The sequence below is a fragment of the Cnephaeus nilssonii genome, assembly GCF_951640355.1.
Source record: "Cnephaeus nilssonii genome assembly, chromosome: 14".
In the NCBI taxonomy this organism is placed as follows: Eukaryota; Metazoa; Chordata; class Mammalia; order Chiroptera; family Vespertilionidae; genus Cnephaeus; species Cnephaeus nilssonii.
The window spans coordinates 4,351,239-4,372,891 of NC_137085.1; the positions used below are offsets into that span (position 1 = coordinate 4,351,239).

The following is a 21,653-nucleotide window of genomic DNA, read 5'->3' on the forward strand; positions in this document are numbered from 1 at the left end:
CAGTGAGCAGTGTAGCAGAGTGGAAAGAGGCCTGGGCGGCTCATCAGCTAAGACCTGGGTGGCTCAGCACCTCTGTCCACTAGACAGCACCTCATACTGCTGCTATCCCCCTGGGCCTCCGTCATCTTTCTTTCCTTAAGCATCGAGGCAAGGCCCACCCATCCACACGTAAAGCCTTCCAGGTCATTAGAATCTGGATGACCAGTCTTCCCTGGAAACCCTTCAGTTACTGGTGTGTACCATTTGTTTGGCGGTAACGTGTACCCTTATTACTGAATGTCAATGGCTTTGTGGCCGGAGCTGAGGGGCTGACCTGGGTGCCCGGGGCTGGCCTCTTCCTTCCCTCTCCTGCCACATTTACACTGGGCTCCAAGATGAGTCCGGGTGAGAGAACAACTTTACCGAGCAGACGCGCTTCGGCCGAGCAGAGGAGCTGTGCATCACTGCTAGGACCGCCGTTTACCAGGCGCCCTTTCCGCCCGGCTCCGCTCCAGTGAGACTGCCGTGCTGTGTGTGACAACACAAGGCCCCTCTCCTGCGGGCTCACTGGTGAGGCCCCAAGCACAGGGAGGCTTTAAGGAATGTTTGCCCCCAGGATCTACCTAGTGGGAACTCACTGGTGTCATTCAGAGTTTGAAAATAAAATCGCTATGTACTTGAGTCCCGCTGCTAAGAGGACCATTTGGTTACAGGACACACGGGTGAGGAAGAGAAGGCAGCAGGTCCTCCTAACTTTTCAGCAGCTCTCTAGTGAAGGGCAGGTGTCCATGTGCCGGTTAAAGATGACTGACAGTCAAATATCTCCCGTGCCGTGGCCTGAGGCCTAGGCCTGTCCAAATTCAGAAACAGAACCCCCGATGGAGAAGCTGGCGTTTCTGAGTGGGCCACCCCTCCTCCCAGAGAGACCTGGAGCGGCTAAGTGTGGAGACAGAGCAGCCCGCGGCGTGGCGCCCGTTACCTGGAGTGGGATGACAATCATGAAGATCTTTTTGTCTTTATCAGAGAGGATGTGCTTGATGAAAGCCCAGCCAGTGCCAATGAGCGCGATGGTGATGAACAGCAGTGCCCCTTTCAAACTGAAAAAGGAAAATGTCAGACACGAACGGGCCTCTTTGGAGTCCCACCCTGCAAGTTAGATTCCACCGCTCATGCTATGATTTCACGTGCTTCTTGCAAAAGATAGGTGGCCAAATCCAGGAAGTTCATCTTAAGTGAGCAACACTTTCCTCCGCACACAAAATAGTTAGCTCTGCAGCCCATCACCTGAGCAGCCAGTCCCCACAAGGAGGCACCCCCCTCCCAGGGGCACGCAACAGCCCCGAGTTCTCAAGTGTGGACAGCTACCTGTCCACCACACACCTCTGGCATGGCAGGAACCCAGCCAGGTGCCACAGGAGGGCGGGCCAGTCCACCTGGGGTGGGTCTCTTCCTGCCATGGCTTCTCCAGCACCTGGTAAGTCACGCCCCGGTATGAGTACGGCACGAGTCGCCCTGCACACTTACAGGTGAGTGATGTAGTACACAACAGCCCAGCCTTCGATGGGGAAGCCCTGGGAGGAGATGTAGTGGTAGTCGATCTGCAAGTGAACGGCATTTCAGAAAAGGGCCATGACCGGCCCCGCCCGGTGCAGTCAAACGGAAATGCCACCGAGACCTCATGATAAGGTGTCTAGTGACTCACTTGTCAATTCACAATAAAGCTAATGTCAGACGGTGTCTCTGTCTGGTATTCTGAGACTCTGATGTTTTATGCCCATGACCAGCCGCCCCCCTCCCGTCAGAGGCTTCCTGAGAAAAGCATTCTTTCACCTTTGGTTTCCCACGGATCTATCCCCTTTCTCCTAGTTGATTTTCCTGATCATATAGCATTGCACATCATTTCATAAATGACCCCAAAATACTAATACATACTGCATGGAAGACCAAAGAAAGAGACTTGGTGAAAGGGAGGGCCGCCATCAACCAGTGAATTTTAAATACATCGTTCCTATAAAAACAGAAAGAAAAGAATGAAAGAAATATTCCATTCTCCCACAGGACAGCATGCAGCTTCGGGCATCAGGCATTTTTATAAGAAGGCAGTAAATATAATCTAAGCAAACCACAAACATGAAGCCTTTTTAACAAGTCCTTTCTGTCGCAGAACAGGCTTGAAGGAGCCCTAGAGTCACCTCTCCACTGAAGTCCACATTGCAAATGGAACTGAGTCACGCACGGAAGCGTGAGGAGTCTGAGACCGTGAGACAGAAATCAGGACAGGCTTTCTCCCCAGAAACCCTCGGGAAAGGGCACAGAACAGCGGACTGGATGGGTCTGTGGACACGGAAACCCCAGAGCACAGGGTGAGGAGCTACAGCTCCCGGGGAAATGTGCAGCCCAGGGAGGTGGTTCAGCGCCAGGTGACAAGGAGGGCTGTGCCCTCTTCGCTCCCCTTCTTGGCTGGAACCTGCCAACACCCCAGTCAGTGGGGTAAAGCACCCACTTCCACTCCCACCCCCAGGCTCACTCAGGTGCCTGTCCACCTTTGGGCTGCTGGGCACTACATTCCACGACCCTTTCCCCCTTCCCCAGGGCTTAACCAATAGGACACACAAGACCATTCTGGAGAAAGATTTAAAACTCTATTAAAGAACACAGACTTCAGGAAGAGCCACGGGAAACTCACACTCGGGTGTCAAGACATTCTGCAAAGCCACAGCAGTACAAAATATGGACAGTGGGACATCAGACAAAAAAATCCATAGAACAGATATCACCATGTGAAAAATGCTAATAGTATCTATAGATAGTATAGTTTACACAAATTAAAAATACATGCAAATGAATAAACATCACTAATTTATACAAGTGCACGAATGTCAGAAAACACATATTAAACACACTTGAGTGGTTGGGGAGGAATGAGAGAGGGGATAGGAAATGAAGGGAAACGAAGGAGAGGGCCTTGCAAGAATGGTAAGGAGGGCGTGCCCTGAACTGACACATGCTCAGTTTCCAGAACGATTTCCTCCCTGGTCATTTCCTGTCCCAGTGCCCAACTACCTGAAGTCAAAAAGGAAGTCAAGGCCAGAGTAGTCTGTCACTGTGAACAGCAATGAGATTTACCACAGGTCAAAACTGCCCACTGTCACCACCGCCCCCGCCCACCCCAACCTCGACTAGCTAGCAGTCCCAGTTAAAACCTCCCTGCCTCCCGCCTGGGGCCTTGATGTGATGGAAAGAACACGGGCTCCAAAGCCACACAGAACTAGCTCCAATACTGGTTCTATTCCAATGACCTTCATCTCTCTAAACCTCAGTGACCTCTTCTAAAAATGGGGCTACGGCTGCCTACCTCAAGGAGCTGTGGGAACATTAGCTGAAATAACCATCACCAGGTGCCTGACTCAAAACGACCGGCTTCCCTCCACTGCCCCGGATTCCCTGCCCACGCTCCGGGGCTCTAGGCCCACAGCAGAAAGCAAAGAGCTGAGAGGAGCCACACATGCACAGCAGGAAATCTGGGTTCCAGTCCCAGCTCTGTCAGCTGACTGGCCATGGCTCTCGCTTAAGGCCTCAATAAACCCAGGCAAAGATCTCTCAACTCCTTCCAGTGGGAGGGGCTGCAAGCCTCTGAAAGGCAGCGGCAGCCACCGAGTCACATCCTTTCCATGACTTGAATTTCCAACTTCACATGACCCGACCTGCTGTAAGACTCCCAGGCAAAGAGGATGGGGTGGGGGGCTGAAATAATACATTTTGTATGTATACTATACTGAAGTTTAAAACGTTGTACAAAGTAGGTCAGCCTCATTTAACCACACATTTAAAACTGCTGCCCCCGTTTTTATTATTTAAGTGAACCGGTGGCCGTGGCTGTTGTATCACTAAGTAAAGGGAATTAAAGCACCTCACATGTGCCTCACATCTGCAGAGCCTCCTGATGTGCAAAGCCCTCATGCACATAATCTCCAGAGCTAAGCTCTCAGAGGAAGCCAGCGCCAGCTTCGCTGCCCAGTGTCATAGCCGAGCAAAAAGGACCGAGCGCGAAGCCAGGCACACAGGCGGCAACAGCGTTCACACTGGAATCAGCTCTCTCGCTCCTAGTTCTCACTTTTCTAATTAAAGCAAAGGCAAAACTTTCTTTAAACAAAACAAAACCTTTTTATGGCCTAACTTGATAGGATTCTTTTTGTCTTATTCACGGCTACTGATCGTCTAGTCCAAGTGATTATGTGGGGTCCTTCCCAGGTAAACAAGAAGCTCGTTCCATCTGCTGGTGTGCAGGGTATTACAACTGCTCCCAGCTAGCACGTCCAGCACACAGGCCGCAAGAGATGTCAGAGGCATCAATTTCTGCCCCAACGCTCCAGAGAAAGAGGTATTTGGGGTTCTTAATTATTACATAAATTTAAATTAACCCATATTGCAATACCATAGTCACACACCATCATTTACTTAGTTTATGGGCCTTATCCTATAACAAATACTTCACATTATCCTTTAACTGAAAATTGTATTTTGCTTCTCAATTTTGGGGGAGAGAGAGACAGAATTAAACACTAGCTCCACCGACATGCAGCTTGCAGCTGTTCTCCTCAAGAGTCAAGTACAGGAAGTTAAAGCCACAGGGGTTTCAGCAGAAAGGTCAACAGCCAGGCAGATGGGCTTTGAAGAGGTTTTCTCCAGTGACAAGCCCCAGGTCAGTATCGGAAGGACAGTAGCTCTCCCAGCCCAGCTCTGAGCTGAGGCCTTCTGTACGAAGTGTGGTTCCTGCTCTCGGCCAGGCAGTGGGTCACTGTCCCTCATCTGCTCTCAAGAACAAAGAGTCCCCGACTGGGACCAACGTGTTCACTTGGAGTGCTGCACTGTGATCTCTTCGCCATGGAAACGCTCAGCTTATATACATTTTATTTTGCTTGTATATTATTGAAATCTCTGGATTTGCCTTTTAAGCAAAACAATGGGAAGTGAGCAAACACCAAGGCATGCCAAGCTCCTGCAGTGCCCTACGTTTCAGGGAAGATGCCCTGGAAGAGAACAAGATGGCTGGCGCCAATCCTGCCCAGGTGCAGAGCCAGCCCAAGGGGAGATGTACACATACCACCCCTCTCCAAGCGGAAGGACTTAAGGAAGTAGTCTTTTACCGTCGTTTTCGAAGGATGTGAATCCAGATGGTCCCAGAAAGGAAAAAGAAAAAGGCCATAGAGATGTACAACTTAGGGAGAGGGATTTCTCCTGCAGAGAGGTAGCTCTCAGGATTCTTCTCCGTGATCTCAATCTGAAACCAACATGAAATTTATTTTTACTTTTCAGGAACAAATCATTTTATATTCAGCACTTTGTAATCTTAGCTGTTTAACTTAAGCTTACGAAAGTGAGTACCAGCAGAGAACAAACACATTCTTAGTGCACTGGCTGAAATGTAAACACACCCAATTGCTTTCTAGTTCCTTGTTTATGAATCCTCTGCTAAAGTTCTTGCCCACTAGCCACACTTTTACTTTAAGTGGTCTTAAGATCTGTTTTTATAGAGAAACTAGAGGCCCAGTGCACGAAATTCGTACCTGCACTCTCTCGCAATCCGGACCCCTCGAGTAGGGTCCCTAGGCCTAGCCAGCGATCAGGGCCTATCGGGGCTTTCCTTCCCCCGGCTGCCAGCAGCTGGCCCCATCCCCGCCGCTGCCACTGCTTGCCATCTGTGTGGAGCTGCCTGCCAACACTCCCACCCCCGCCACCAGTCGCCTCCCTCTGCGGGGCGATCGCTGGCTGGCCCCGCACACCCGCCACAGCATCACTGGCCCCAGATTGATCGCCCCACAGAGGAAGGCCCCGCACACCCAGCCGGGGCTCCACGATCACAGAGCCCTCCCCCCCCCCATCAATTGCCCAGTTGGCCTGGACCTCCCTCTGCAGGGCGATCATGGGGCGACGGCGGGGGCCCCCCGACCAATCACATCGCACCCGCCTTGGCTGGCCTGGTGCCAGTGTGTGTCATAGCCTGGTTGTCTGGAAGGTCATCCGGACGGTCGTTCTGCTGTTTGGTCATTCAGTTGATTTGCACATTACACTTTTATTATCTATCTATACACACACACACACACACACACACACACACACACACACACACATATATATATATATATATATAAAAGCCTAAGCGACTGTTACGACCGAATGACCAGAACGACTGGCCAGTAGCTATGACCCAGACCTTGCTGCTGGGGCCCTGACAGCCCTGAATCTGGTTAACCCGCACCCTGGACCCAGACAGGAGGGAGGAGGGAGCCCAATTCCTCGCAGAATTGGCTGTTGATTAGCTTGCTGCTGAGGCCAACCTCCCGTGGTCCCTCCCCCCCATTCCCCGATTGGCCCCAATCGCCAGCCAGGCCAAGGGACCGTACCCGTGCATGAATTCTTGCACCGGGCCTCTAGTTATAGGTAAATGCCTTCCATTTTACACGGCTGACAAAACTCACGTGGAACAGTTTCCATATGGTACTCACATCAAGGCTGAATGAAAACTTGTCATTAGACTGTAGTTTAGGTCCAGGGCATTTATGCAAATAAAGACTGTAGAGGCCTTCCTGCTCATTGGTGCTGATGTTAAAGAAAAACTGAAAGTGAAGAAGAAAATTAAAGGGTACCCAAATCTTCAGCTAAATTTTTAAGTCTTAGAAAGAAATCATAAATACTATGAACAGAAAAAAATATATACTTAAAGAAATCAAATTCTCCCAGAGCAGAATTTAAACAGATGTTTTCTTCTTCTATGATTCCCTCCCAACGTTGTTATAGCAACTTTCAAGCTAACAGAAAAGTTGACAGAATTATACAGCAAATATCTATAGACCCACTACCTAGATTCCACAATGAACGTTTACTATCCTTGCCTTATCACACACCTATCCACTGGTGATGGATTTTGGCAGAAGTCTTCCGAGGCAACCTTAGATGCAGTTATCTAGTTTTCAGGCCAACGTATTATTTTGCTCTTTAGGTAAAAACACTCCTGAAAACTGAAGGAGGTTCATTTGATACTTGACAAGGTGAGGAACCAATATTCCACCTTGGCCGATGTGGCTCAGTTGGTTGGGCGTCATCCTATGCACTGAAGGGTTGCCAGTTTGATTCCCAGTCAGGGCACATGCCAGGGTTGTGGGTTCAATCCTGGGTCGGGAGGCAGCCGATAATGTTTTACTTCCACACTGATGTTTCTCTCCCTGTTCCTTCTGCTCTCTCTAAAAACCAATTACAGCCGGAACCGGTTTGGCTCAGTGGATAGAGCGTCGACCTGCGGACTCAAGGGTCCCAGGTTCGATTCTGGTCAAGGGCATGTACCTTGGTTGCGGGCACATACCCAGTGGGGGGTGTGCAGGAGGCAGCTGATCGATGTTTCTCTCTCATTGGTGTTTCTAGCTCTCTGTCCCTCTCTCTTCCTCTCTGTGAAAAATCAATAAAATATATTTTAAAAAATAAAAATTAAAAAAATAAAAACCAATTACAAATTCTTAAAAAAAAAAAAGAACCAATTTCCCCTCATTAAAATTTACACCTGTGATTTTAAGCAACAGTAATAAATGCTACATTTTCTATATTCAGACATGTTTTTCTTACGTTTCATGTGTTCAAATGAAGTATAATGGAAATCAAAAGAAATCATACAAGTAAGATCACTGAAGCAACTCCTGGGTCTATTCTAGAGAAATTTTCTATGAGCCTAAAGTGTGTGGCTTAGGGCTACATAAACAGATGGCAAGCTATAAAGAAAGGTGAGGACATGATTATAACATTTTTTTCACGATCAGGGTTACTCTAGAATTGGGAAGGGATGTAACAGACATATGGAGTTTGTGAGGTACTAGCATTATTTCATCTCTTGTCCCAATGATGGTTACAATGGTGATTAACTACAACTATTTGTATTCAATATCAATATAGATACTAATACTGTTTTGTATATATGCTATACCTTACAATTTAAAAGGCTGGGAGGGAAAAAAGATACCTGACAAGAAGCTGGAAATAAAAGGCCAAGAATATTCAAGTTGAAATTGTTAAATCATGTCCCAAACTCATTCTTGTAAATGTGAGATGTGTATTTTAGTCCACACAAGGTAGCCAGAATAGAAAATGTTTCTAAACATATTAACTTCCTAGTTCTCAAAGTAAGACTCAGATGAAGTGAAGAAATATTAAAAAAAATCAATAGAATTATTAAAGAGATCAGAGTTGGCACTTGACCCTTAAAGAGAAAACAAAAATAAAGCAAAAATGTAAATTTTAGAGCTGGAATAAGCTCCGACAGTCCCTTTCCAGTCTGGGGATGAACGATCATCCTTGTTCTGTGGATGGAACAGAAAGGCTCAGGTGACTGCACTGTGCAAAACGGGGAGAACACTGGGTAGGAGAACAGTAAGGAGTCACCTACCGACTCCTTTGCAAGGAGAGGGGAGGCCAGACAGAAGGCAAGCAGCCCGGCACTGCCTGTTTTATGCATCCCAGGGACCCTACGAACTGGCCATTTCAGCCCGTGTTCTCATCAGCACGCATGCTGCTTTGCCCTTGACACTCACCTGACACACGCATTAGTACCTGACAATAGTAGATAGCCTATATGCTTTCCTTTTGAAATTATTTTTCAAAGGCTTTTTACAAAAACATTCAAAACACTTATTTTATGAACAAGCATTTTAAAGTGAGGGAAAAAAGAGAGAAAAGTATCTTTTGTATTTTCTTAAGGAGGCAGTAAAGCAAAGTGGTTAAACACATGGGCCTTGGAGTCAGAAAAACCTGGGTTTGAGTCCTCCCCTTAGGCAAGTTACTTAACCTCTCTGAGACTCAGTTTCCTCATCTGTAAAAGGGGAATAATAACAGTACCTACTTCATAGAGTTGTTGGGAGGATGAACTGAGATAATGATAACATAAAAGTATTTAGCACAACGCCTGGCATTCATTCATTCATGTCCATAATTACTGATGGAGAGCCTATTAGGGCCAGGTCCAAGGGTAGGAATTTCATATACATCAGTAATAAAACAGAAAATCCCTGCCCTTATGGTTACCTTCTACAGGGAGAGACTGACAAACACAGTAAGTAAGTACAATTACAGCATGTTGGAAACAAGTGCGAAGGGAAAAGAACGGAGAGGGGAGGGCGAAGGGGAGTGGCTGCATTTAAAACACGGTGATTGGGGAAGCTTTGTTAGACAGTGGTGTTTGAAAGACTTGAAGGAGAAAGAAATTAATCAAAAGGGATCCGAGGGACAAGTGTTCCTCCCAGTGGGGACAGTTAAAGCGGAGCCTGAGGCTTGATCTTCCCTGGGAGCAGCGTTAGCACAGGGAGGGGAGGGGAGGGGAGGGGCGGGGAGAGAACAGGAGCCAGGACAGAAATGACAGCGGCTGACCTGTGGGTTGCAGACAAGCGGAAGGACTTGGGCTTTCCCTCTGAGACAGCCGGAAAGCTGCTGAGGATTTGGAGAGGTGACTACACAAGCTCTCAGTTAGCTATTAATACTAATGGCTACTAAACTTAACATATAAAAACTGTTAGATGGGCCATATAAACCACGGTGAGAGAAACCAGAACAGAGGATGCAGGGGCGGGAGACTGCCACGGTGATACAAGCAGAGCATCTGGCAGAGTGGATTACATGGCCGCCTGCATTTGTCAACACTGATTGAGCTGTACACTCAAGACCTGTGCATCTCACTGTAAGCAAATTAGACCTCAATTAATAAAAATGGGTTAGGAAAGAGGCAGTGACTTTTACAAAGTAATAATAAAGGTTATTTGCATAGCACTTTACAGAGCACTTAAAAAAAAAGGATATGCCTGACAACCCTATGAGACAGGTCCCACCATTTTTCATGTTTAGATGATTAAAGAGTGAGGAGCAGAAGTGAAGTGAGTTGTCCAGGTCACCAGCTAGTAAGTTGGTGCTGAGATCCAGTCCAACCTCCTACCATATACATGGGCTGTGATGCCACCACAAACACTCACATGCAGTTAATAATGGTGACAGCTTTGCGGGTCACTCAAGGCCTCTGAGTCTCAGTGAACTCATCTAAAATTACATCACCCTAAAGGATCACCCATGGTCCTTCCAGGTACAGAATCCTGTGCTTCTGGAGCACTCAGAATGGGAGACAGCATAAGATTAGAGGCAAAGTTGTGGGGACAGCCAGGCAGAACTGGGTTGGAATCTGGGCCTTGTCACTCACACTGGACATTCATGAAGTTATTCCTTCTTAGAGACTTATGATTTGCTACGCGGCAGGTGATAATATCCACCCTTTAGGTTTGTTATGGAGAGAGCTACTGTATTCAAGTGACTGATACATAGCATGCCTGATTATTCCTAAATTCAAAAACGCTTTTACGTTTAAAAATTCACTGTTTACATAGTAGCGATCAAGCTTTACTCAAAGAAGATACATACCCAAAATGAAAGTGCCCCATTATTATTACGAACAGGAAAGGTTTTCTCTTCCATTGCCTAGAAAGACATAACAACCTGCTTTAGGACACTGGCAGGAAAAGTAAGCTAATAAACATAAAGATTTAAACACATTTTTCTTAAAGCCTACATTTTCGGACCTTTAAAAGCTCCCTAAAAATAACACCCACCATCCTTTTGATGTCTGAAATCCCCTTTCACAGAGAATGTTCGTTCTTCCTCACCCATTGCCTTTACTCAGCTGTCTTCTGCCTCTTCACTAACCCCACTCCTCACCCCGTCCCCCAACTTCCTGCTGGAGCACTTCTCTCCCACTAAAGCTTCAGCAAGACCAAAGGTGCCGACCCAGGTCACACCCTGACCATCCCTGGACTCCACTCCTGATTTCAAGTGAGTAACACATTGCCATTGGTCCAATGGATGAAGTAGTGAAAAGAACTACTGACATATGCAACCACGTGATGAACTAAGAATACTTATGCTGAATGAAAGAACACAAAAGAGCACGGACTGCATAATCCATCTGCGCAGAGTTTTATGAAACTAATCTACAGGGACAAATCAGTGGTTGCCAGGGGTCAGGAGCATGGCAACGGGACAGGAGCAAACAATGGGGCAGGAGCATGGCAATGGGGCAGGAAACACTTTTGGGGTGATGGATAATGTTCACTAACTTTATTGTGGTGACAGCTTCACAGTGTACACATAAACCAAAACGTATCAAATTGCCATTTTAACTATAGTCGTCCCTCCTGATCTGCAGGGGATACATTCCAAGACCCCCAGGGGATGCCTGAAACTGCAGATAGCACCAAACCCTACATATACTATGTTTATGCTTTTTCCTATACAACCATACCTATAATAAAGTTTAATTTATAAATTAGGCAGTTTCAAAGATAGGTTCAGTCTTACTGTCAATCTTAGCAACCTCACCATGGTGTTTTTTTCCTTTCCTTACTAAGTCAAGAATGTTCACCTTTTCAGGTAAAGGAAGCTTCCCTTTGGCATATCCGAATTGCCAGCATCACAACACTAGCACAGTGGGCCACTATTAAGTGAAATAAGGGTGACCTGACCACAAGCACTGCGATCACGTGACCGTGGATCTGAGGAGACAGCTAAGTGACTACGGGCAGTAGCAGCATGTACAGCCAGCTCTCTACTAGCTAAGATCCCTCTCTCTGCTCCCAAATGTGTACCTTTTACTTCAAACAGGCCAGTGCCCAGCACCTGTTATGCTCATTTCCACTTCCAGTCTTTGCTTATGGCAGTCTTCATCCCATTCCATCTCTTCTTTCCCAAACAAATCCAGCAAACTTCAAACCCTGGTGGTACTTCCTTCCAGAGGGTTCTCCAGATAGCTCACTTCCCTCTCCACCCGCTATCTGACCCGTTAGCACTTAAGTTCTTTACTGTTAAGTTGTTTCAGTGTGTCAACATTATGTCTCCAAACAGAAGGCAGCTTCCTGTACATTAGGCATTTGTATGTATATGTATGTACCTGTGTATGTGTGTTTAAAAAGAGATCCATATATGCACACATATACCACATATATAAACAAAAAAGTTGAGCACAAAAGGGAGCTTAGTTCTTACCTTTGCATCCACTGTACTTCTTTTAGACTTTCCACTCTCTAGAAGCAAAAACATTGAAAAGGTATTACTGTAGAATTCACCTCACATGTATATTATAGCATCATTTTATGAGACTCTAGTTTGTCTAATATCAAATAATTCAAACAAGCAAAAAAGGTGAGACCATATGCTATCTGGTGGACTGTCATCTCTTTAAAAAAAAAAAAGATTTTTTTATTGATATTTACAGAAAGAGGAGGGGAGAGAAAGAGGGAAAGGAAGAGAAAGAAACATCGATTGGCTGCCTCCTGCATGCCCCTGACAAGGGATGGAGCCTGAAACCAGGGCATGTGCCCTGACTGGAAATGGAACCAGCAACATTTTGGTGCCCAGGATGACACCTTAACAACAGAGCCACATCAGCCCAGGCTGGACTGCCATCTCTTTAAATCCCAAAATAATCCTTGAGCTGTAGAAGCAGCAAACTAGAACTTATGTTATAAATGTGATCTAATAAGTGATAATATTCAGTACCAACAGGGAACTCATCTGTTAATCTAGTGTATGTTACTGCCAGAGATGCCACATGGCCTGACTTTTCTATCTATCTAGGTAAGTATGTTTGAAAACAGGTCACTATTTAAAATAAATATATATGAGATCTATTTACATACATGGAAAAACTAATAGCATAGCAAGAAGTGTTAAGATTGCTAATGGCTTCTTTCATGGAACAAAGAGGGCATCTGGGCCTTATTTTTACTTAAGTTACTCTTCATGAGGAAGGCAGGATCTCAAACTCCCTGCAGGAAGGGAGAGGGTTTCAGAAGAAAAAGAAGGAAAAGAGTATTTCCTGCCCAGGAAATGGTCACTAGCATGAAGAACCTGGATGAGGAGACAGTGCAGACATTAAACCACACCATCACACAAATGCAGCCTTTCTGCAGGTCTTCTAATTTGGGTTAGAGTTTTGAAAAAGTAAAAAAAAAAGTGTAAATACAATAAATATTATTAATATTTATCCTTCATAATAAAAAGGCAATATGCAAATAACCATCACTCCGCTACGCCCACGATTGGGCGGTGGGAGGCTGGGGGGCGGGACTCGGGGTGGCATATCCGGCCATTGAGAGGCGCGGGACTCCCGCCCCCCCCCCCCCCCCCTGCTGCCTCTCAACGGCTGGATTGGCGGCCACTGAGGGGGGCTGCCTCGGACACCCTGGACACCCAGCTCCGCTGCCATCGGAGGCGGGGAGCCGGTGAGCCGGTTGTCCGCACCCGGATCCCCTGCCGTGCTCCCCTTCGTCAGCGCCTCAAGCCCCAGCAGCAGCGGCAGCGGCTGGGGATGAGCTGGTGATCCCAACAGCCTGGCAGCTCAGTGGCGGCGGCGGAGGCAGCATTGGGCCTGGGGACTGGCGAACAGGCAGAAGATGGCCCTGATCGCAGGAGGCTAGGCCTAGGGACCCTACCCACACGATTGAATCGTGCGCTGGGCCTCTAGTTAATAAATAAAATAGAATAAATATTAATTTGTTTTTAAAGACAAACCTGACAGTTAACAAAAGAGGTGGTACATATAAATTGGTTAGTCAACATAGGAAAAAAAGTGCAACCTAATAACGTGAATACAAAAAAAAGAATGCCTTTTTGCTTTTTGCCTCTCACTTTAACATTCACACACACAGTACTGGCTAGAACATGGTGATATGGGCACTATTGCCACATATTTTCTGATAGGAGTATATAAACCCACACAACTCATTTGGAAAGGAACTAAAAATATGCATCAATAGACGTATTCAGATCCTTTGAATCGGGTATTCCAATTCTGGGAACCCATCCTAAAGAAAGTTCTATATCTGAAAAAAAGTTTTACAAAAAAGAAGTCCAATGCAGCAATATTTATAACTAGAGGCCTAGTGCACGAAATTCGTGCACTGGGGTGTGTGTGTGTGTGTGTGTGTGTGTGTGTGTGTGTCCCTCAGCCCAGCCTGCACCCTCTCCAATCTGGGACCCCTCGGGGGATGTCAGTCGGACATCCCTCTCACAATCCGGGACTGCTGGCTCCTAACTGCTCGCCTGCCTGCCTGCCTGATTGCCCCTAACCGCTTCTGCCTGCCAGCCTGATCACTCCCTAACTGCTCCCCTGACGGCCTGATTAATACCTAACTGCTCCCCTGCTGGCCAGATGGCCCCCAAATGCCCTCCCCTGCCGGCCAGATGGCCCCCAACTGCCCGCCCCTGCCGGCCTGATGGCCCCCAAGTGCCCTCCCCTGCAGGCTTGGTCCCCCCCCAATTGCCCTCCCCTGCTAACCTGGTTGCCCCCAACTGCCCTCCCCTGCCGGCCTGATCTCACCCCCAACTGCCCTCCTTGGCCGGCCAATTTGGTTCTGATTAGTCAATTTCTATGCCAGTCAGCGTCAAAAGCTCCGCCTCCTAGGCAACCATTGGCTCCTCACAGTTCACCCGGATTTGGTTCTGACTGGTCAGTTTCAATGCCAGTCAGCGTCTCTGGGCCTATCAACAAGGCCTGATCAGAAAGGCAGAGCTGATCAGCAGCCCCAGTGGAGGCTTGGAGAGAAATGTAGGCACTGCTGCTGGCCAGGCTTGGAGAGAAAGCGAGAAGCAAGTGCTCACCAACAGCTGCCACAGAGGCTATGGATCAGACCCTGCTTCTCTCTTCAGGCCTCTCTCCAGGCCTGATTGGCAGCCCCCGCAGCAGTCAGTGCTGGGTCACCACGCCTGCTGCCATAGCATTCAGGGCTGGGTTGTCACAGCAACCCAGCACTGACTGCAGGACTGACTTCCGGTTGGTCAAGCCTCTGGTCGAGACAGACCCAGGGTTTTTATATATTAGGATAGCATCAAAATGAAAATATGCCTCCTTAAAGGGAGAGGTTGAATAAATTATATTATCCATTTAACGGGATATGTGATAAGTATAAAATATCTTAAAGTTAAGTGAACAGGGATGCTTGAAGTGGTACATGTAACTGTGAATTTTACATGTTCTACACCTAAAAAACAAACTTAGGCAAAACATCAATTTCTAAAATTTTAACACTGGGTGTAAGGAGAAATGACTTTTCTTTCTCTACCTTCTCCGTATTTTCCTCACTTTTCTTTAATGATTATATATTTTAGCATAAAATAATGCATAGGTCATGTTTGTTTTTACTTAGGAACCAAAAAGAATCAACCAAGCTGGGCAGTGAAGGAAAGTCTAGTTCCACCTCACGTTTACCTTGTTTCGTCTCCGTCTGGCTGCCCGCTGAAACCGGGGGAACAGCAGCCTCCTGGCTCTGGCCAAGGACTTTCTCATCCTTGTTGAAGATGATCTTTGGTAACTGGGTACCAGCTTCTGGTGGAGATTTTATTTTCACTCTACAGTTAAATAAGATAGAAGGGGGAAAGTTCAAGGTAATGCCTATGGCCCTTTAAGTGTTGTACATTAGGCATGGCTTCAACCTCTAAATTCATGATGTCATGTAATCCTACAATGTAGATTCTATCCCCTGCATCTTACAGATGCTGAAATGGAGGCTCAGGAAGGTTAAATACCTTGCCCAAGAGCAGTAAGCTAGTAAGGAGCTGGCGAGGATCCAGGCATTCTCCCCTTAGGGCTGAAATTCTTGACAACCACGCAATTCTGATGTACATTCTTTCCCACTAAGTATCTGTGATGTGGTCAACAAATTGGTGTACAAGGGAAACGGAACAAGAGATAAAACCAATGAAATGGCCTGGCTCCAGTGGCTCAGTGGTTGAGCATTGACCTATGAACCAGGAGGTCACAGTTCGATTCCCATTCAGGGCACATGCCTGGGTTGCAGGCTCGATCCCAGTAGGGGACATGCAGGAGGCAGCCAATCAATGATTCTGTCTCATCATTGATATTTCTATCTCTCTCTCCCTCTCTGAAATCAATAAAAATATATTTGAAAAACAACAATGAAATGTTCAACTGAAGTCTAGGGAACTTGGAACAGCATGCCTAGGACGCATTTCCTCCCTTCTCCCTCCTGAACAGACCCCACTGCTGTTTACCTGCCCTGCACGAGGGCCAGTGAGTTTCCAAGCCTGGGTGACATGGAACCTAAACTGGACAATCCAGCTGAAGGGAAGCACTTCTCGTTCTGCCTGGAGAGAAGCCTTCCTGTCCTTCCCTTACTGAGATGGGAGTAAGAACCCACTTTACGGAACACACCACACCATTTCATGCCATTCTGCCTTGGCATTTATCTGGGAGATGTTCTTCCCTTTCTTATTCACTGGTGAAGTCTCCTCACTAGAAGGGGGCTTGGGCCCCCAGTTACCTGAAACCTTCCCTCCTCTCCCACATCAGTCTCTCCGCCCCACCTCTCTGCTTTGCTGTGATCACTGGGATGGCTGTTTTGTCTCCCTCACCTTTGTGTTTAATCTCCAGCACTCAGCACAGTATTTGGCAAATGGTAGATACTCAATGAATGTTAGCTTAATGACCAAATTCCCCCTAACTTTACTCTAGGGTTGAACTGAAGGAATTATTAGAATTACTTACTCACTTCTGGAGAAGTTTAGGATTAGAAGGGGGACAGAGACCAACTGTTTCCTTAAAATACAGAAATTCACATCTTCATCCTAAGAAAGGAAGACCCAATTATACATCACCTTATTCATTCACATTAGAACAAGGAAAAAACATTTTCAGGAACAAGACAAATAAGGGGCCCACCCTCCACTGAAAACAATACAACTGTGGGTATACTGATACCCAGAAGTCCCAGCAGCCACCACCTCAAGCAAACAGCCCAACAACAAAAGCAGTGTTCCCACCCGGTGTCCTGAGCTCAAGTGAAGAGTGTGATCAGTCACGCATTTAATGCTCACCAGGTAGGAAGAAAATCCGTCATTCTTTGTACGGTCGAGGCTGAATCCAATCTAAGAGGGGTAAAGAGAGTAGAGGTAAATGCCCACATGATGGCCTGGCCTCCTCTCGGTTTTCATGGCGTTCATTTGCAAGAAGGATCACTAATTACTAAAATTATTCAAGAATTACAATTTAAATGTTAAAAATAAAATTATCTGATGCCTGCTCACAAGTTTTATTTTCTCCATATTCTGATACTTCTCATTCAAGTATGGGGCAAAGCTTTCATCAAAGAAACAGAGAAGCATCAACGCTTGGTGTCCGGGGAAGGCACTTACAATCAGATCCTTGTCTGTGGCTCCTTCAGGCGCAGGCACTGAAAGGCTGCTGACATTAACCACCATGTACCCATCCTTGAAGAATCCAAAGGTGTTTAGATGAACCTTATGCCTCACGTCATTCTAAAGAGATTTGCAGAGGTGAAATTAGTAATAGGGAAAAGTTAACTTGATTATTTAACCTATTCGTTTGCTTGAAAAACTAGTTTCCTGCTAGCTAACCAATGTTTCCATATACTTAGTAAAATATACAGCTGTGGTACCTGATCTTGTTTCAAAGCTGAAGATGACTCATCAGAAATGCATAAGATATCAACAGTTTTGCAGAAGGAAGCACATAATAGATGCAATTCATTTTGACAGATTTGTAATAGTCCTGACTAGGTGGTCAGCTGGAATGTGCATTCCAGGGAAGGAGGAACAATGTCTTAGTCATCCTCGCATCCTTCCTGCTAGTCCAAGGCCTGGCATCTAGTAAGCACTCAAAAATCATGCTGGCCCTGACTGGTGTGGCTCAGTTGGTTGAGTGTCATCCCATGCACCAAAAGGTCACCAGTTGGCCCTGGCCAGTTTTTTTCAGTGGTTAGAGTGTCGCCTCGCCGGCCAAAAGGTCTGGGATTCAGTGATCGATGTTTCTCCCCCGCCGCCCCCCATCCCTTCCTCTCTCTCCAAAATGAACAAAAAACATATGAAGAAAAACATGCTGGGGGTGGGGAGTAGGGGGTGGGAGAAAAACTGCTGAGAATACGTTTTTATAAACCTTCTTATAAATTGTGTGCAACTGGCTCCTCCCACTGCAGGATGACGGGGGACACCTGCACATTACTTTTCTAATCTGTAATTCATTTAAAAATATATATATTTTATTGATTTTTTACAGAGAGGAAGGGAGAGGGATAGAGAGTTAGAAATATCGATGAAAGAGAAAATCGATCAGCTGCTTCCTGCACACCCCCCACTGGGGATATGCCCGCAACCAAGGTACATGCCCTTGACCGGAATCGAACCTGGGACCCTTCAGTCCGCAGGCCGATGCTCTATCCACTGAGCCAAACTGGTTAGGGCTGTAATTCATTTTTTTTACATAGGTTCATTTGAATCTAAAAGTTATGCTATATATGATGGGTTTCAGGAAACAAAGCCTTATATGCAGAAGGAATCCCAGGAACTTGCCAGGTAGAGACAGGATCTTTTGGACACCGGATCATCCTGAGGTTTGCTGAAACTGAACGACCTGGGCAAATGCCTAGCACGCCAGCTTGAAATTGTCTCAAAGGGGTGATTTCAATCCCAACTAAGTCAGAAAGTTTTAAGGCTGATAAAGACTAACTGGAACTTTAGGCAAACAATCAGTCAGGAGGGTCTATAGGAGCAGTTAAGGTTATGTGGAAGTTCTCCCACTCTAGTAATCCAGAGACCCTACCAGAAGAACTGTTTATAATAGAGCTCCATGGTCCTCTGTCCCTTAACTTCCTTTTCCCTCCCAGAAACACCCCTCCATCTTGGCACGAAGGCCAAGTGTGCATGTGGCCTGCCATGTCTGCATGCACAGGGCTGCAACCCTTTCTTCTTCTTGAATAAATCCCTCTGGTGAGGAAGCACCTAAGCAATATCATTTTGCAACTGAGGCGGCCAACAGAACCAAGGTATTGTAACAGAGTGAAATGCTCAGTCTCTGGGACCCCCTCTTGTTGGGCCTGTGTTGCTCCCACGGCCCTCAGGCTAGTAGGTCCTGCTTGAGACACACTAATCATTAGAGGGATTCTGCTTGGGGCTTTAGTTTTTACAAAAACAGCTCCTCGGCTGAAACCGGTTTGGCTCAGTGGATAGAGCATCGGTCTGCAGACTGAAGGGTCCCAGGTTCGATTCCGGTCAAGGACATGTACATTGGTTGCAGGCACATCCCCGGTGGGGCTGTGCAGGAGGCAGCTGGTCGATGTTTCTCTCTCATCGATGTTTCTAGCTCTCTATCCCTTTCCTTTCCTCTCTGTAAAAAATCAATAAAATATATATTTTTTTAAAAAAACAGCTCCTCCCATTTCCCCTTCCCTTGACATAAAAGAAGCCTAAACTCTGTACTTCCTTAAGATGGATTTGAGGAACTACTAGGGCCTCCATCTTCTCGACTGGCACCTTCTCCATCAATAAGCTTTTCCTTCCTCCAGACTCTGTTTTGAGTTTTGGCCTTTTGAAGTGGTGGGCAAATGGACCTTGGGTCCATAACAGCATTAGTGAAGAAAGCCATGAGTTTCCTATTGAGAATTACTTGCCTAAATCAAATCACCTTCACTAAGTTTGCAAGAAGCCAACAGTTATTAACTCACTCCTAAATGCTAAGCACTTTCCTAAAACTTACATTTGGTTCTTCCTCAAATCTGATAGTCCTTTTTGATAGTGGTTTTGCTTCTTGCTCATATTTTTAAATTTCATCCTTTGTTCCTTTCCATTTTAAATATAGCTCTTTTACCACAGGTGTCAGGGGTCTAATTCTGCTCCTGGTCCTTGTCTCTGCTGATGTTCACAGCAGGTTGTTTCTTTGTGTGAGTGGTAATTATTCATTTCTAGACTTGGATCTTCTGGATATCAGACTCAGTCTAACTGCAAACACCAACGGCCTAGGAGAGGCCATGGAACAGATCTGCAGCAGAAAAATCAGAGACCACCCCTCCCACCACCACACACAGCTAATACATACATCTTATTGCCATTTTATTTCCTAGCCCACTCTTCCACTCAAGCAACATAGCTCTTTGAGAGTCCCATATTCAGGGCTGAGGACAGGGACAGTTCTAGCTCCCCTCCTGCCTAGTTCTAAGGCTTTGGCTCCTACTCCTCACCAGCTGTTCAAAATCCCAGATTCCAGGGTCCAGGTTCTGCCATGCTTCAGGGCAGCCCTAACTTGTGTTCTTTTACCACTGGAGTTTCAGCTCCTTCTTGCCACCTTTTTTATTTTTGGCCCCTGGGAATTTTCCTTATTTTCCTAGGAACCCAGCTATGCATTTAAAGCATGTTGGCTAGACTTCTACTTCCTGGTGGGATGGAGTAACTTACAGCAAATTAGCATTCCCAGGGAGAAGCAGAAAAGCCAGCTAAGATCATAGAAGTCATTTGCTGAGAGGCATCAGGGAGTTGCAAGAGCATAAAAACCAGAAAAGCTAAGGTTCGTGACCTTCCTCAGGATTGTGAGAGTGATTAACCCCTACAGAAAGTGATCTGGGTGACTATTTTCTCAATTCTCCCAAAGGTGTTACAAGGCTACTGCTATCCTAGACGTACAGAAGAGAAATGAATTCAACTACATAGGATGGATGTCTTAGGACACACAAAAAAAACAACTGGAGCCACTTAAAGGTGGGGTTGGAGCTGCCATCCCAGAGGAACTGCCTTCTTGACATTGGTCCGAGCAATGATTTTCTGGATAGAAAACAAAGGCACAGGTAACAGCAAAAAGAGAAAAATGGGATTGCATCAAACTGAAAAGCTTCTGCACAGCAAAGGAAACAATTACAGTAACACAGTGAAAAGGCAACCTATGGAATGAAAAATATTTGCAAACCAAATATCTGATAAGGGGTTAATCTCCAAAACACATAAGGAACTCAAACAACTCAACAGCAAGAAAACAAAAGACCTGACTTTAAAATGGACAAAGGATCTGAATAGACATTTCTCAAAAGACATATAAATGACCAACAGGTATGTGAAAAGATGCTCAACATCCCTAATCAGGAGGGAAATGCACCTCACACCTGTTACAATGGCTATTGTCGAAAGACAAGAGTTGAGGATGTGGAGAAAAGGGAACCCTTCTACATGGTTGATGGAAATGTAAATTGGAACAGCTGGTATGGAAAACAGTATGCAGGTTCCTCAAAAAATTAAAAATAGAACTACCATATGATCCAGCTATCCCACTTCTGGGCAAACATCCAAAGGAAATAAAATCACTATCTCAAAGAAATAGCTGCACCCCCATGTTCATTGCAGCATTATTCACTATAGCCAAGATATGAAAACAAACTAAGTAGTTGTCAAGGGATGAATAAGAAATACACACACACACACACTGGATTATCATTCAGCCTTAAAAAGAAGGAAATCTTATCATTTTTGACAACGTGGATGAAAATGTAGGACATTATGCTAAGTGAAATAAGCCAGACACAGAAAGGTAAACACTACATGATCTCACTTATATGTGGAATTTAAAATTGTTCTTGAAGCAGAGAATAGAATGGTGGTTACCAGGAGCAGGGGGTGGGAGAGGATGGTGGAGGGCTTGGAGAGATGCTGGTCAAAGGGTATAAAGTTTCAGATATGCAGGATAATTTCTCAGATCTAACTTACAGCATGCTGACAACAGTTAACAATGCTGTGTTGTATATCTTAAATTTGCTTAGAGAAATCTTAATTATTCACACACAAAAAAGTAGCTATGTGAGATGATG

The 21,653-nt window shown here is 45.9% G+C and overlaps 1 protein-coding gene across 1 annotated transcript in view; it reads right to left on the reverse strand.

Annotated features, from left to right (window-relative positions):
• Positions 1–21,653, reverse strand: part of GPR107 (G protein-coupled receptor 107) — a 58,777-nt gene that overhangs the window by 30,259 nt on the left and 6,865 nt on the right. The window contains exons 2-12 of the mRNA XM_079791238.1: positions 17,206–17,328; positions 16,888–16,938; positions 16,559–16,638; positions 15,263–15,402; positions 12,040–12,077; positions 10,423–10,479; positions 6,486–6,596; positions 5,127–5,260; positions 1,912–1,987; positions 1,504–1,577; positions 959–1,076 (exon numbers count right to left, since the gene is read on the reverse strand). Coding sequence (XP_079647364.1) covers positions 959–1,076; positions 1,504–1,577; positions 1,912–1,987; positions 5,127–5,260; positions 6,486–6,596; positions 10,423–10,479; positions 12,040–12,077; positions 15,263–15,402; positions 16,559–16,638; positions 16,888–16,938; positions 17,206–17,328 — 1,002 coding nt within the window. The remainder of the gene's footprint in view (positions 1–958; positions 1,077–1,503; positions 1,578–1,911; positions 1,988–5,126; positions 5,261–6,485; positions 6,597–10,422; positions 10,480–12,039; positions 12,078–15,262; positions 15,403–16,558; positions 16,639–16,887; positions 16,939–17,205; positions 17,329–21,653) is intronic.